Source organism: Paramacrobiotus metropolitanus, unplaced genomic scaffold, assembly GCF_019649055.1.
Source record: "Paramacrobiotus metropolitanus isolate TYO unplaced genomic scaffold, Prichtersi_v1.0 Parri_scaffold0000188, whole genome shotgun sequence".
In the NCBI taxonomy this organism is placed as follows: domain Eukaryota; kingdom Metazoa; phylum Tardigrada; class Eutardigrada; order Parachela; family Macrobiotidae; genus Paramacrobiotus; species Paramacrobiotus metropolitanus.
The window spans coordinates 109,066-121,598 of record NW_026570408.1 but is presented as its reverse complement, the minus strand read 5'-3'; the positions used below and the strand labels follow the sequence as shown (position 1 = coordinate 121,598).

Here is a 12,533-nt window from a genome sequence, read left to right as displayed (position 1 = left end):
TTCCATGGGTATCTGCTTGTACAATTACGGCTATAACTACGGCTACTTTGGATAACGATAATTGTACGTGTTGGGTGTTTACCTGTGACTGCATTTGTTGCGTTGTGTATTGGGCTGAATTGGTCTCTGATGTTGTATGTTCCTTGAGGTGCCGTAAACGCCGTGGCGTGGCAGATGAATTCATTGTGAAATAAAAAAAATGAATCATCACATAAATAAAGCACAATGTGCTTTGTTGTGAGTGTGTGAAGCGTGTGGCTGCTGCTTAAGTAATTTGGTTTCCCAATCGAGCGGTAAATTTGCGAATAGTCAAACGATCACTGCATTTTCATAAAATATGCAAGCGCTCTGTGCATGCGATGACAGTTTAAAAATAGATATTCGTAAGGAACTGATTTATTAATAATTTTGCGTATTATTTAAAAAAAATTAATACTGGCAAGTGGCAACAAATTAGCGAACCCTTTTACGATGTAATTCGACTGTTATCTTATACGTCCGTAAGTAAACACCTCCAGCCGAGCGTACTGCTTAAGCAATATTTCAGTATGTACAATATACTCGTTCATACTAGCAGTGTGACTAGGATATAAATTTGTTTCTTTCTTAGTTTCGCGTTGTGAAATAGGTTGTAGAATTTTTTCAGAGATTTCATTCCGAGCGAGCCGTTATGGCCTGAAAACATGTGCTGTACTTTCCCGTATTAGAAAAGGCCGTTTACCCATGTACCACGTGGTAGTTGTAATTGTTCATGATTTCTGATGATCTCGGTAAGTACTAATTGTATTTCGGTTGGGCCGCTAGACTAACTAAACACAAACTCCACTCCAGAATCCAGTATGTGACAACGTATACCGTACAGTACTTTGGAGTGTGCAGAGTCTATACAATCCTTTCTTCAAACGTGCCATTTCAGTTGTACTGCGTAGCGCGTACTAAGCAAGGCGAAGCAGTAAACTTAATAGCCAGTGCAAGTAAATATGCTGACTCGGGGGTTTCTGGGTTCCGGCGGTAAAAAGCGGATTTATAACGGTCGTCGGTCGCCATACATAGCAACACGTTAACACAATAACCAGCAGCTTCCAAAATTAGGAGCTATATTGTTTCACTCATGCTCCTTTAATCGTAGATCATCTTGTGTTATCCCGTCCACCAAGGCGTGGTAGTGACAGTGGTTGGCAATGTGCCGGTACCCGCCCAGTAGTCGGCACAAGGTTGCAGGCCGCCAGTCAACAGCTATAAACATCTTACGCTGCACCGTACATTAAGAAGATTTAGGGACTGAGACGGTCATTTTACCTGTATCTGCCACGAATTCCAAAAAGCCGCCTGGTAGTAGGAATGATACACCGTAAGAGTTCCCGTATGCGACATTGCTGATGTAATGTTACATGAAGTGCCATTGGAAACATCAAAAATTAAGGAATTGTTAACAAGTTGCACCGCGCTGCACGAATTAAACCCGGATAGCTCATATCGTGGATTGAGGTCCGGGTAATACTGGCAACCCTAGTGGAAAGAAATACTGGAACTGGTGTATTTGGGCTAGTTATAGCAACACAATCGGAAAGGAAACATTTTGGCTTTAGTTACGGCATGGGCGCTTTAGTAAATTTGGTCTAATATTTATTATATGTGTTAATGTGTATGGCATTGTTTCGGTCATATAGTGCTGGCCTGAAACGGTGCATTTACCTATTTAGTACACTTCTATTCATACGACTACTTGCTGTGTATTTGACACCTTACTACGTTAATAACATTAACTGCAATTTACAAATTACATACTTAAGTTTCAGATGGTACGTTTGTATAGATACAAAAATAACGATACAACTTGCACGTACCTCGCCGAATACGATATTTGTTAAAACACTGTAATCGCAACTTGTCGGACGAAAAATGGGGCCAGGCATGGGTGAAAGGCTAGCTGCAATTTGCAGAGTTATGTATATTATCAATTAGTACTGGATGACTCTAGGAAATCCCATAAGTAAACACACGACCTACACGTGCTTGATTCCGGAGCGAGACACGACTGCACCTGCAGTGTGCAAACATTACCGACATGCAGCTTAGGCTGTCAATCAAGCGGAGGTACTGTATTTATTCAGTATCACGGAAATAATGTAGTACTAAGAGACCCCGTATAAGTTGAGTACAAATAAGACTCGGAATGGAAAGTTAATACAGTCTATGAGCAAATTAAAACAAATTAATTCTATCTTGGTATGTTTTAACTGACTCGGAGTACGTTAACGTATAACGGTACGGAGCAACAGTGGCGTTTTCTGGTCACTACAGTCATGTCTCGAACAGGGACCGTGCAACAGATATTTCTACCTTTGCTGTTTGCCCTCGCGAAGCCGTAGAGTGTTCTACTGGTTTTATACATACCCCAGCAATTTGCGTTTACTGGATACGCCCCGCTGGCGACGCAGTGTTCCATCCCTGAAGTGTCAACCTGAAATTATAGGACTGGTTACGTCTACGGAGATACATACGCCTTGCAGTTGCAACTAAGTAATCCACGCTTTGGCTTTTCAGGCTTTGTATACCGGCGTCCCGTGCACGCAGTTTAATCTTAATGGAGCAGTAACGTTAAAACAAATATTTTGGTGTCCAAATGCACCACGGACGGCGAGTCTTGTGATGATCAACATGGCACAAGCCTGCATCTCGAAATACGGTCACAGTTGTGCGTGAGATATCACCGTAGTCGGCGCTATGGCTCAAAGCCTATCTCTGTTACATTTCCCAAATATAACTGTGGCCGTGTTTTGAGATGGGCTTATGCCTCGTACCCTCATAAACACCTATCCTATGTAATGGGCGTAATGGCTGTGCCGGAAGACAGCGAATTGGCGCTTCTTTTGTCTGTTCAGCTCAGAAAGCGTCGGATAACCGGGATCTGGTAATGCCAGTTTTTCGCGTTTTCTTCGTCAGTTTTAAAGCTGGCAGTCCCGGGCGGCCGTAACTGGTTATCTACTGTCATCTATCCACGTTAAAAAAACATAGCACGATGATCGGTTTGAATGTACCCGATTCTACCGTCTGCGGAACTGATCGGATTTTCTCTTGGAAATTCTCCTCGTTATATTATTGTTCTTAATGAGTCTTGCACAGTTGTTCTAATTTCCTTTTAACCTACAGACTGCAGTTAAAACTTTTTCTCTGAGAACGCGAACAACCCAAGGGTTTATGTCAGGGCTCGAAATGAAGCTGACACGACAACCGTTGTTTTTCGACTATTGGCTTAACTAAATAAACGCAAAAGAAGTTGGAAGGTTTTCCACTTTGAACTGGATTTTGAATCTCGAGACATACCGTTATGCTCCACGTAGCCAGATTGACACCAGGGTTATACACGTCGTAAGCCGTTATATTTCCCGAATAACTGACCCCTTGGCCGACATCACAATAGAATTGATTGTACGGTTGAATGGGGGTAAAAACAAGGATCCAGGGAAGCCCAGAACTGGTACTAAACGCGAAACAATTTGACGGCAAACCGGGAGTTTTCCAATTAATGCGATAAAAATCACTGTCTGTGCAACCCTGCAACGAAATACAGAATGCATTAGAATTTTGCTTAATCCGTTTTATCGCTGATTACATTTGCACTTAAACAGACTTATTAAACAGACTTTTATAAACAGACTTATTTAAATAATAGTTATTTAGTTATACGGCGTTATGATCGCATTACTGTGTTTTATCAGTTATTGGTCTCTCCCGATCTACAAGTCCACCCCGGAATTAAGATCCGGCTGGGGATCGTTTTTGCATTACTTCTCCCTTTAAAACTTTATTCTCATAAATAAAGATGACACCCACAACCCTTACGAAAAATAGTTGACGATGGGCCACCAACTGATAAAATACGGTATTCGCCAAAGATTTTAGCATTATCTGGTGCTTTAGAGGATGTCTCTCCATAACAGCAGTAAAATACAAAGGTCTTACACTTGTTCTCGCCATAAGAATTACTTCGCTGCAGCTTGTGGGTGCAAATGACAAGGAAGCGGGTGTGACTGACACTACGAGAAAATTAATCCTCGCAAATCTATCGAAGGATATCGGCACATGACTGTAAGATGCAATTTAGTACATAATACTTACTGGTGCAAGGCAGTCCCGTGGTAGTGGTCGAAGATGTGGTGAAACAGTTTTGTAAATTCGTGGTGTCCACCTGGCAAACACAAGATTCCCTTATTATGTAATATGTATAGCCAAGCGGTGATTAAGCATCTAGATAATAAACGGATAATTGACCTAAATATGCCAAATACGCAACTTCACGCTACCGGAATGTGGAAACGTAATGAGCGTAATCAAACGAACAGGTCACAATAATGCTTCCAGGTCTTACAACACGTACATATGTTATAACTATATCACCCTTCAATTTATTTCAACGGAAATCATTATTGGACGTGTGATTACACTGACATTAAACACGCAGCAGTGTTGCATACAGTATTTTAAAAGCCAAGAAGCCACAGGAGTGCATGTTAGGCATTGTTAGCATTTTTCAGTTGCATACGTTTGGTTAGCATTGGTCATGACTTAGCTCTCCATTTTTCAAAGAAACGTTTTACTTTTGTTGTAGTACAGTACTGCCTTAAGAAGTTATATTACCGTACCGTAATTTGTACACTGCTGTACTGCATGCCTGTAAAAATGTCCACTGCCGTTACAGTGCCGTAGTATACGGTCCCTTGTCCCACGCTGCAACCCTGACTGAGTGGGTCAAAAGTCACGGTTCCATCGTTTTGCACGGATGCGCACGGTAATCCGGTGAGTTGAAAGGTCACTCGCGAACAGCACGTGCATCCCTGTTACAATGATAAGTTTTTCTGCGTAATGATCCTAATCATAATTTGTGACGCCTTTCTGAACAACAATTGAGCAGTAAACATGATCAAATAGCAACTAGCGTGCCTCTAGCGTACGTATTGCTGATGGTGGTTCTGGTTACTATTTATGTAATTAACGATGCCGCAGGTAAAGATGCAGACGTTCGTTGGAGTCAGAACAATAATTTTAACATTACCACAAAATTTTGGTTCAGAACTCGATATGCATAGTACTAATTGTTCTTAACTAATAATCGATGAGCGTTAGAAGGGTAACACAGCAAATTAAAATCCATGTTGAAAACGATATATGTTTTAATATCAATAACTGTGTCACAGGACCTGTAAGCTGCAGTCAACAGCGTACCATGGAGAGAGACAAGGGAGTAAAGATGTTTGCAGTGCACTGATATGGAGAAAAGTATCCACTGTTTGGATAAGAAACTGAAAAATGCCAGAAGCAATGTGAATTACTTGCCGCTGTGTAGGGGCTGACAATAGGTTACGGTAAGCACCCCATGAGCGTGACCCTTGTACGCCCCGGCTGGAGATTTACGTTGTGGATAAACATGGTGCCTTTGTACCGCGTTGTATACAGCCCGGTGACGAAATGACAGGGATTGCTTACCTCAGACATTGCAGTCCTTATATGTACAAACACGCACTGTGTCATTAAGTCAAAAGCTTACATATGCACACCAAGGAACCCGTGGTGGGTGTATCTGTGCTCGGGGTTGACGTTGGTGTGGTGGTTATGCAATACTGTATGCTGGAAGTGTCCACCTAATTCAGCACAAAGCGTTAGAATTTAGATTAATATTGGCAGTTAAAGGTCACAAGTGTTTTAAGGTTTTGTGCTTTTTGCTACACACGTATGACCTTTACCGTTCTTCAAAATCACGTTTTAATGTGCTAATCTTATAAAATCTAATCAGAATTTATGTATCATTTGTCACAGTGCTCGGAGAGCCTAGTGACAGGAAGAATGGTAATTTTCCATTTTTTTACCAGGTACGATGTACTCACCACGACCATATCTGCTCCTAATGTCATTTGACTGAAGCTGTCCCAAGCCCGTAAATTCCCATAGTAAGAAACACCGACGCCTACGGCGCATCCAAGGCTAGCATCGAACACAATCTCACCATTACTCTGTACTCTGCCACAAGGAAGCCCTGTCAGCTCGAAAGACACTTGATAAGGCAGGCACGATCCCTGCAATTATACACTAAGTTTTTTTTACGGCTCCGATGAACACAAGAACACTGCACTTACAATGAGCATCACGGCAGAAAAAAAATTTTCCTGGCAAGTGCCAGGAAAAAAGGGACCACTGTTGATAGATGCTGCAAAACGGTGATTATTGTCATATTGCTTTGCTATAATAATTAACGTCAGTGCAACTAGCCAAACCAGCAGCAAAAAGAACAACAATTGTACCTTGACACGGCGGTGACGGAGAAGAAGGCAGAGTGGTTGGTACGGAAGTAATTCCGGAATGGTCCACGGTTGTACTTCCCGAATGGTCCCCGGGCGATGGATTATTATTGTTCTGGTTAATATTTATGATGGTGCCGCCGCCGCTGCATCCACCCGATCCGCAACCACAAGTGTTGCATCCTTTTTTCCCAAACAGCGACGCCATCCACGCCCACATGCTCCAGACATCTCCAGGTCCAGGCCCTGGCGGACCAGGACTGTTGTCGGGACCAGAGCCGGGTGGCGGATACTGACATTCGGCTACAACATAGACCAACCCGATGATAAAGGTCACTAATATTATTCTGCTGCGAAGTAACATGGTTGTGTGTCAATTTTGTGAAAGCAGCAAGCAAATGTACGGAAACGATTATAATCTACACGAGAGAGCAAAATTATCGCAGTTTATATGCAGTTCTTTTGCGGCTAACCGACGCTCTTTACGGCGTCATTTGCAGTGAAATGTGGTTGATGGGCACTATGTCGCGAAAGTACGTATTTCTGATTCGAGGAACCTATATATATGGATAATGGAATTATTTTACAGGATGAAATAATATTTCTTGATCGACCGCAAATCATTATCTTGATCACTTTATGGAGTTGTTATTTGTGAGGAAACGTAAACATACCATTTCGGGCTCCCGCACGTGTTTATTTGCTCGTGGGCGGCATGTGGTCGTTACACTTTTTATGACTGGCGGCAAAGAAGCAATTTACGCAATGAAATTATCTAAACATCCATTTCTGACGCCTGCGGTATGACCGTATAAGTAAAGAATTTCACAACAAAAGTATGTTGGAATGCGTCTGTCCGAGTATCGGTGAAAATCAATAATTATAGTTTGCAATAAGTACGTAGTAGGTAATTGGCTAAAGGGTCAATGTTGGGAACTTCGGTTTACCTCATAAATCATCATGAAAGAAAACTGAAGTTACAAAATAGTTACGAAAAGACAAAATACATACATAATGGATACTCTAAATCAGCTCTATACTAGCGAAAGCTGTGACGACCACATTGAAAATTAAGTTTTTAGGGTCCGCTTGTGCAGGAGGTTATTACTACGTGCAGGCAGGAGCCTAATTAGCCAAAGGTTGTTTACTTCATAGGCATCCTCAAGCATGAATTCTTACATCTTCAACCGCTGCAAAATCAACGGCAGTCAGACTTGGAACTTGTGCCCCGACGTGAGTTGACGACGCACGCTCAGGACGCTCGGATTGGTCGATTGCTGAATGCTGAATGGTGGGTGTGTTTAGGTGTTCGACCAGATCACCCTAAGGCCGAGGTTGCAAATGTGGTTCGATGTGAACTACAGCAAGGCAATCCCTTCTACAACTGCACCAAGAGCCGCCCCTTCCAAGGCTGGAATGTACCGCTCTCAGGTGACGTTATTGTCGCTAGCGACCTATTGTCGCTAGCGACCTATTGTCGTCCATTCCGCGTAGATCTTCGCTCCTGCTCCAGAGAAAGCCATGTTCCCTGAAGGCAATACTGGTGTTCTGTAGAGTTTGTAAAAATATTCGTTACAGCTCTCGTTTCGAGTTCGAACATCTGCGATATAAATAAAACTACACACGTAGATTTTATTAAATTGGCGATTGCGTAATGGGCGTAACGGTCTGTATGGGCGGAGGATGTTTTTTAAGTGTGAAAGTACCGTATCGGTATCTCCTGCATCGCGAAAATATTTTTTACACCAAGAGCCTACAGGGATTTATTTTACTAATTGAATACTATTTCCGCTACTGATCGACCGCAAACCACATATTATGTACTCAATTTGGAAATTTTTATTTGTGTGAAAACGTGAATATACCAATTTGAGCTAGCGCACGTGTGTGTTTGCTCGTGGGCGACATGTGATTAAAATTATTTTAATCTTCTTCAGCTGGGTGCAGCTACTGCGTCCCGCTGAAATAAGGCTACGGGCGGCTGCTCAGAGGCTTTGGTAAGATAGTCGCAACAGTGGAAGATCATGCAGTAATTTGTATTGTATGTACTGGTCAGTTTTTTTGTTGTTTTCATTTTATTGGGTAAAGATTGTTTTGTTACCGTTAAAATCGTCGATTCACAGGCTCAAAAATGCAGGAAAACAGGATTGTCAATCGAAAAAAAAATAATCATGCATTCACGAATAGTTTTCGATTATATTTGATTGTCGGATTGTCGCACGAAATACGAAATTTTCAGATACGGAGTGCATCATTAGATAATTTTCTAGCAATTCGATTAAATTTTAATTAACAAATTTTTGTTCGACGCCCCTGCAGCTCTAAATTTCATCAGCAGTAGTGGATGTCGTAATGGGACAGTGTTGCAAATTCGTAGTGTCCATCTGGCAAAGCACAAAAACCGTTTGTCAGTACACTAAAATTTTACGGAAGTCGTACAAACATACAATGGCGTGAGTGCTTGGACGTTAATACCACAACTTACGTATAGCACGTTTTTTTACAAACGGCTTAACCATACACACCTTGACAGATATGATTTTAATAATCGTATCACATTTTTTTATTGCTGCGCGCGTTGTTCGTATTCTATGTGTACGGACGGATATCTTAATTTTAGTCATCAACCGCGCACTCTGGCCGATTACTAATGTACATAATTAGCATAATTCCTGTAAGACTAATCATATCTAAGCACCTGCACATCCCATGTTCCGGTTGTGAATATCCACGGAGCTCCCACCGTCAATGTGCCGTTGTACGTAATTCCGCTTCCCACAACGCACCCGTCTCCGTTGACATTAACGGATATAGATCCGTCGGGGTGTGCTTGAGCGCATGGCAATCCGGTAAGCTCGTACAAAGCTGCACACTCGACCTGGGGAATGTGAAGGATTCTTTGTCAATACGAGTACAATGGTTTGTGAGAAGCAGTACCCAGTATCCACTAATGCTGTACCCAGTTACAGTCGTTACCCTTAAACGCATACTAAGTACATGTATTTGTACATATGATATGAGAGGAGTAGACATGGAGCGGGAAAACTTACAGCAACGTAATTGGGGGTAAAAAATGTTTCGTCGCAAAACATCGGAGCGAACGGTCCATTGTGATCAGGATACGTAACTGAAAATAATACGCGCCAACACTGAAATGCACCGGAAATTATTACTTTTCAGTAGCTACCCCTAATTTACGTTATGCGTACCGTTGCAAGGAGTGCCGGGGGAAAATGGCGTTGAACTTACACAATGTCCCAGATTTTCGGTGTCCATCTTCATTAAAAATCACAGATTTACAACATAACCTTGTGAAAATTTTCAACTAGCGGTTTGTCCAGAAATTAGGGAATTTTCTTGGACAGTATCAATCATTGTCAACAATTACTTAGCTATCCGATCGTAATTATCATCATGAAACACTATTTCAGGCGAATGCCAAAATTACGACACCATAAAATTTTGGTCTTGCATTGAAAAAGGTAAGTTGGTATTGTGCAACGTGATAATTTACTACGATTGCACTCATTGCAGTATCATCGTTGGAGAATAAACGCCTTACCGTAATTTGCGCAGTATGGTACGGTATTCCTGTATACATGTCGATCGCAGTTACCGTACCGCTGTAAATAATCCCGGGTCCTACGCTGCACCTTTGACTAGAAGGATCGAAAACCACAGTGCCGTCAACTGCACCGAAGCGCACGGCAATCCGTTCAGCTGAAAGGTCACGCGCCCGCCGCATTCCTGAAGACGTCAGTCATTACGCATCTTAAGTTGTGCATTTTGCTTTTTTTCGCCTCTACAGGTAACAATTCGACAGACAAAGTCCCCCGCGAAACCGGGGCATGTCATTTAAAATACTCATAGCTTTTAAATAAACGGGTCTTTGATGCGCTCTTCAATAATTGGCCATTTTTCACCGGCGGCTGCGGTATAAAAACGGTCTTCGAAGCTTCGGGTCTTTTCACGCCTTGTGGCGTACAGCAACTGGTGAGATACCTAATCCTGTTGCACTTGTACTCTTCAATATGTTTCGATAATATGGATTACAATATTGAAGCTCTGCTTATTATCTGTACAAACGCTTTTTTTTTGTTACATACTCGTAATTCTATGATATAAGAAATCTCCGCCATACATTAGCATGCAAGATTACTGTAAACTATGCAGAACATAACGTATACTCCACCTGGAAACGACTTTAGGGTCAGAAGGAGGAAACCTGAACCTGCCTCTAATTACCAGATAGACCTGAACTCGTTTAAAACCTTAACTCATTTTTCAGCTTCGCTTTCAGTTTTCAAATTAAATAAAGCCACGCCCGTTCCGGAAGCAGGACAAACTTACCTGTGACACATGCGGGTCCTATAGCGGAGTCACATATACCGCGGTACACTGATCTGGATAGAGAAGTCCGCCGTTCGGAAAAGAAACTGCAACCAACGGAAAACCGTCGGAATTTGCTATACAATTGGCTATTATTTACAAGAGCAGGTACAACAGCAGCAACTGACACGAGCAGGACAGCGGTGCACTTGTCGTTGGTGGATAGTTGCAGTGTTGCATGTTGATGGTGTCCACCTAGGGCGATAATTGTCAATTGCATCTTTATTATGTATTTGCATGCAATGTGCATTAACACCTTTCCAAAATACAGTGCGTCAACAGGTGGTCTTACCACGACAACGGCACTCTGTAATATGGATCCGCTCATCGTGTCTCTAGCCAGCAGGTTTCCAGAGTAGACGAACCCTTGTCCAACGCCACACCCCTGGCTAGTATCGAACATAAGGTCACCGTTATGCGGCGTTAGTCTGCCACACGGTAGTCCAGTTAGCTCGAACGGCACTTGATAAGGAAGACAACCCTGGAATCGGTCCAGCAGTGCTTAATGCAGCATTATAAGAAATCGTCGTTTTCAAAACCTTACGCGTATAATTGAGACCGTCGACATAACCTCCTGGCGGTCCGGATAGAACGGCCCGCCGTTCAGCACAACTACGGGACAAAACCTTTATACTTGGGAACTTGGTCCGATAGAACCCCCGCTCGCATTAGTTACTTTGCGATGACTAGGTAAGGATCGTAGCTTGACACGACGGAGACGGTGAAAAGTTGCGCGTGCTGCTTGGTCCGCTAGTGCTTTCGAAATTGTATCCGGATGATGCATATGGATAACCGTTATTGTTGTTGTTATTGATAACTATATTAGTACTACCGCCGCCACATCCACCCGAACTGCATCCCTTCTTCCCAACCAGCGACGCCATCCACGCCATCATGCCCCATATGTCTCCAGGTCCACGGCCTGGTGGACCAGGAATGTTGTCAGGACCAGTTTCTGGATCAAATTGACATTCAGCTACAGTATAGACCAACCCAATAATAAAGGTCACAATTAGGATTCTGCTGTACAGTACCATGGTGGATGAATTCTATCGACCTCACAAACTTGAACAAGAAAGTTAAGGAAAATCACGCTGCCGAGGCACGAACTCGGTAGTTCAATCTTTATATGCAGTTTTTGGTGGCCCATCCCTACAGTGATTTGAAGTGGAATGTTGTAAATGACTGGTGACACTACGTCGTGAAATAAGCATTAATCATTCCTAAAATCCTTGTCTTTTTAGTTATCGCGAGCAGAGTAACTCTATGTCACTATGCATTACTTTTTTATGAAGTTGTTTATTTGCGCGAGTACAGGTAAGGAGAGCAGTACACCTTTATTTGCTCATAGGCGATTGGTGATCGTTACGAATTTCATGGCTGGCGGCAGAGGAGAAATTTACGCAGTGACATCATCCAGTTTCACAGCAGAAGAATTTACGCAATGACATAAAATGTCTGACACCTACTCTACTGTAGTATAGTGTGAGTATGTCCGTAAAATGATTTCACAATGAAATCATTCTGGTGTCAGACAGGTTGTGTAAATAACCGGTTTCTTAAAACTAAACAACTAAACACTATTTCCCCGTCAGTTACTTAAGTTATGGAGGATTCGTTATAATCGTGCGTAACTCTTTTTTTGCAGGATTCGGAAATACTGATCCAGAGAACAGATTTGTGTTATGTTATTTACCACTCTGCAGACGCACCTTACCACGACATATCAGTACTACGGTCTATCAAGTCGGGATGAAAATGATTGACCTTAAAAATATCAGTAAACGGTGAAAACGGGAATGATGCTAGATGGCATTACCTCATTACATCATAAACGTGCATCCATAT

The 12,533-nt window shown here is 42.4% G+C and overlaps 2 protein-coding genes across 2 annotated transcripts; both read right to left on the bottom strand.

Moving 5' to 3' along the window:
* Positions 1-688: 688 nt before the first annotated feature.
* LOC129600643 (uncharacterized) lies at positions 689-6,813 on the bottom strand. Its single transcript, XM_055499183.1, has 13 exons — positions 6,300-6,813; positions 6,135-6,205; positions 5,886-6,074; positions 5,549-5,642; positions 5,227-5,303; positions 4,647-4,838; positions 4,123-4,192; positions 3,967-4,040; positions 3,328-3,558; positions 2,398-2,464; positions 1,848-1,930; positions 1,300-1,509; positions 689-1,236 (listed from the first exon to the last, which is right to left on the bottom strand). Exons 1-13 carry the CDS (start codon positions 6,658-6,660, stop codon positions 1,141-1,143), a joined length of 1,815 nt encoding a protein of 604 aa, XP_055355158.1. The 5' UTR covers positions 6,661-6,813; the 3' UTR covers positions 689-1,140.
* A 1,555-nt stretch (positions 6,814-8,368) lies between these two features.
* LOC129600652 (uncharacterized) lies at positions 8,369-10,875 on the bottom strand. The gene is made up of 7 exons (XM_055499191.1): positions 10,814-10,875; positions 10,647-10,732; positions 9,859-10,043; positions 9,506-9,572; positions 9,347-9,423; positions 8,995-9,174; positions 8,369-8,680 (listed from the first exon to the last, which is right to left on the bottom strand). Exons 3-7 carry the CDS (start codon positions 10,039-10,041, stop codon positions 8,618-8,620), a joined length of 570 nt encoding a protein of 189 aa, XP_055355166.1. The 5' UTR covers positions 10,042-10,043; positions 10,647-10,732; positions 10,814-10,875; the 3' UTR covers positions 8,369-8,617.
* Positions 10,876-12,533: the final 1,658 nt, after the last annotated feature.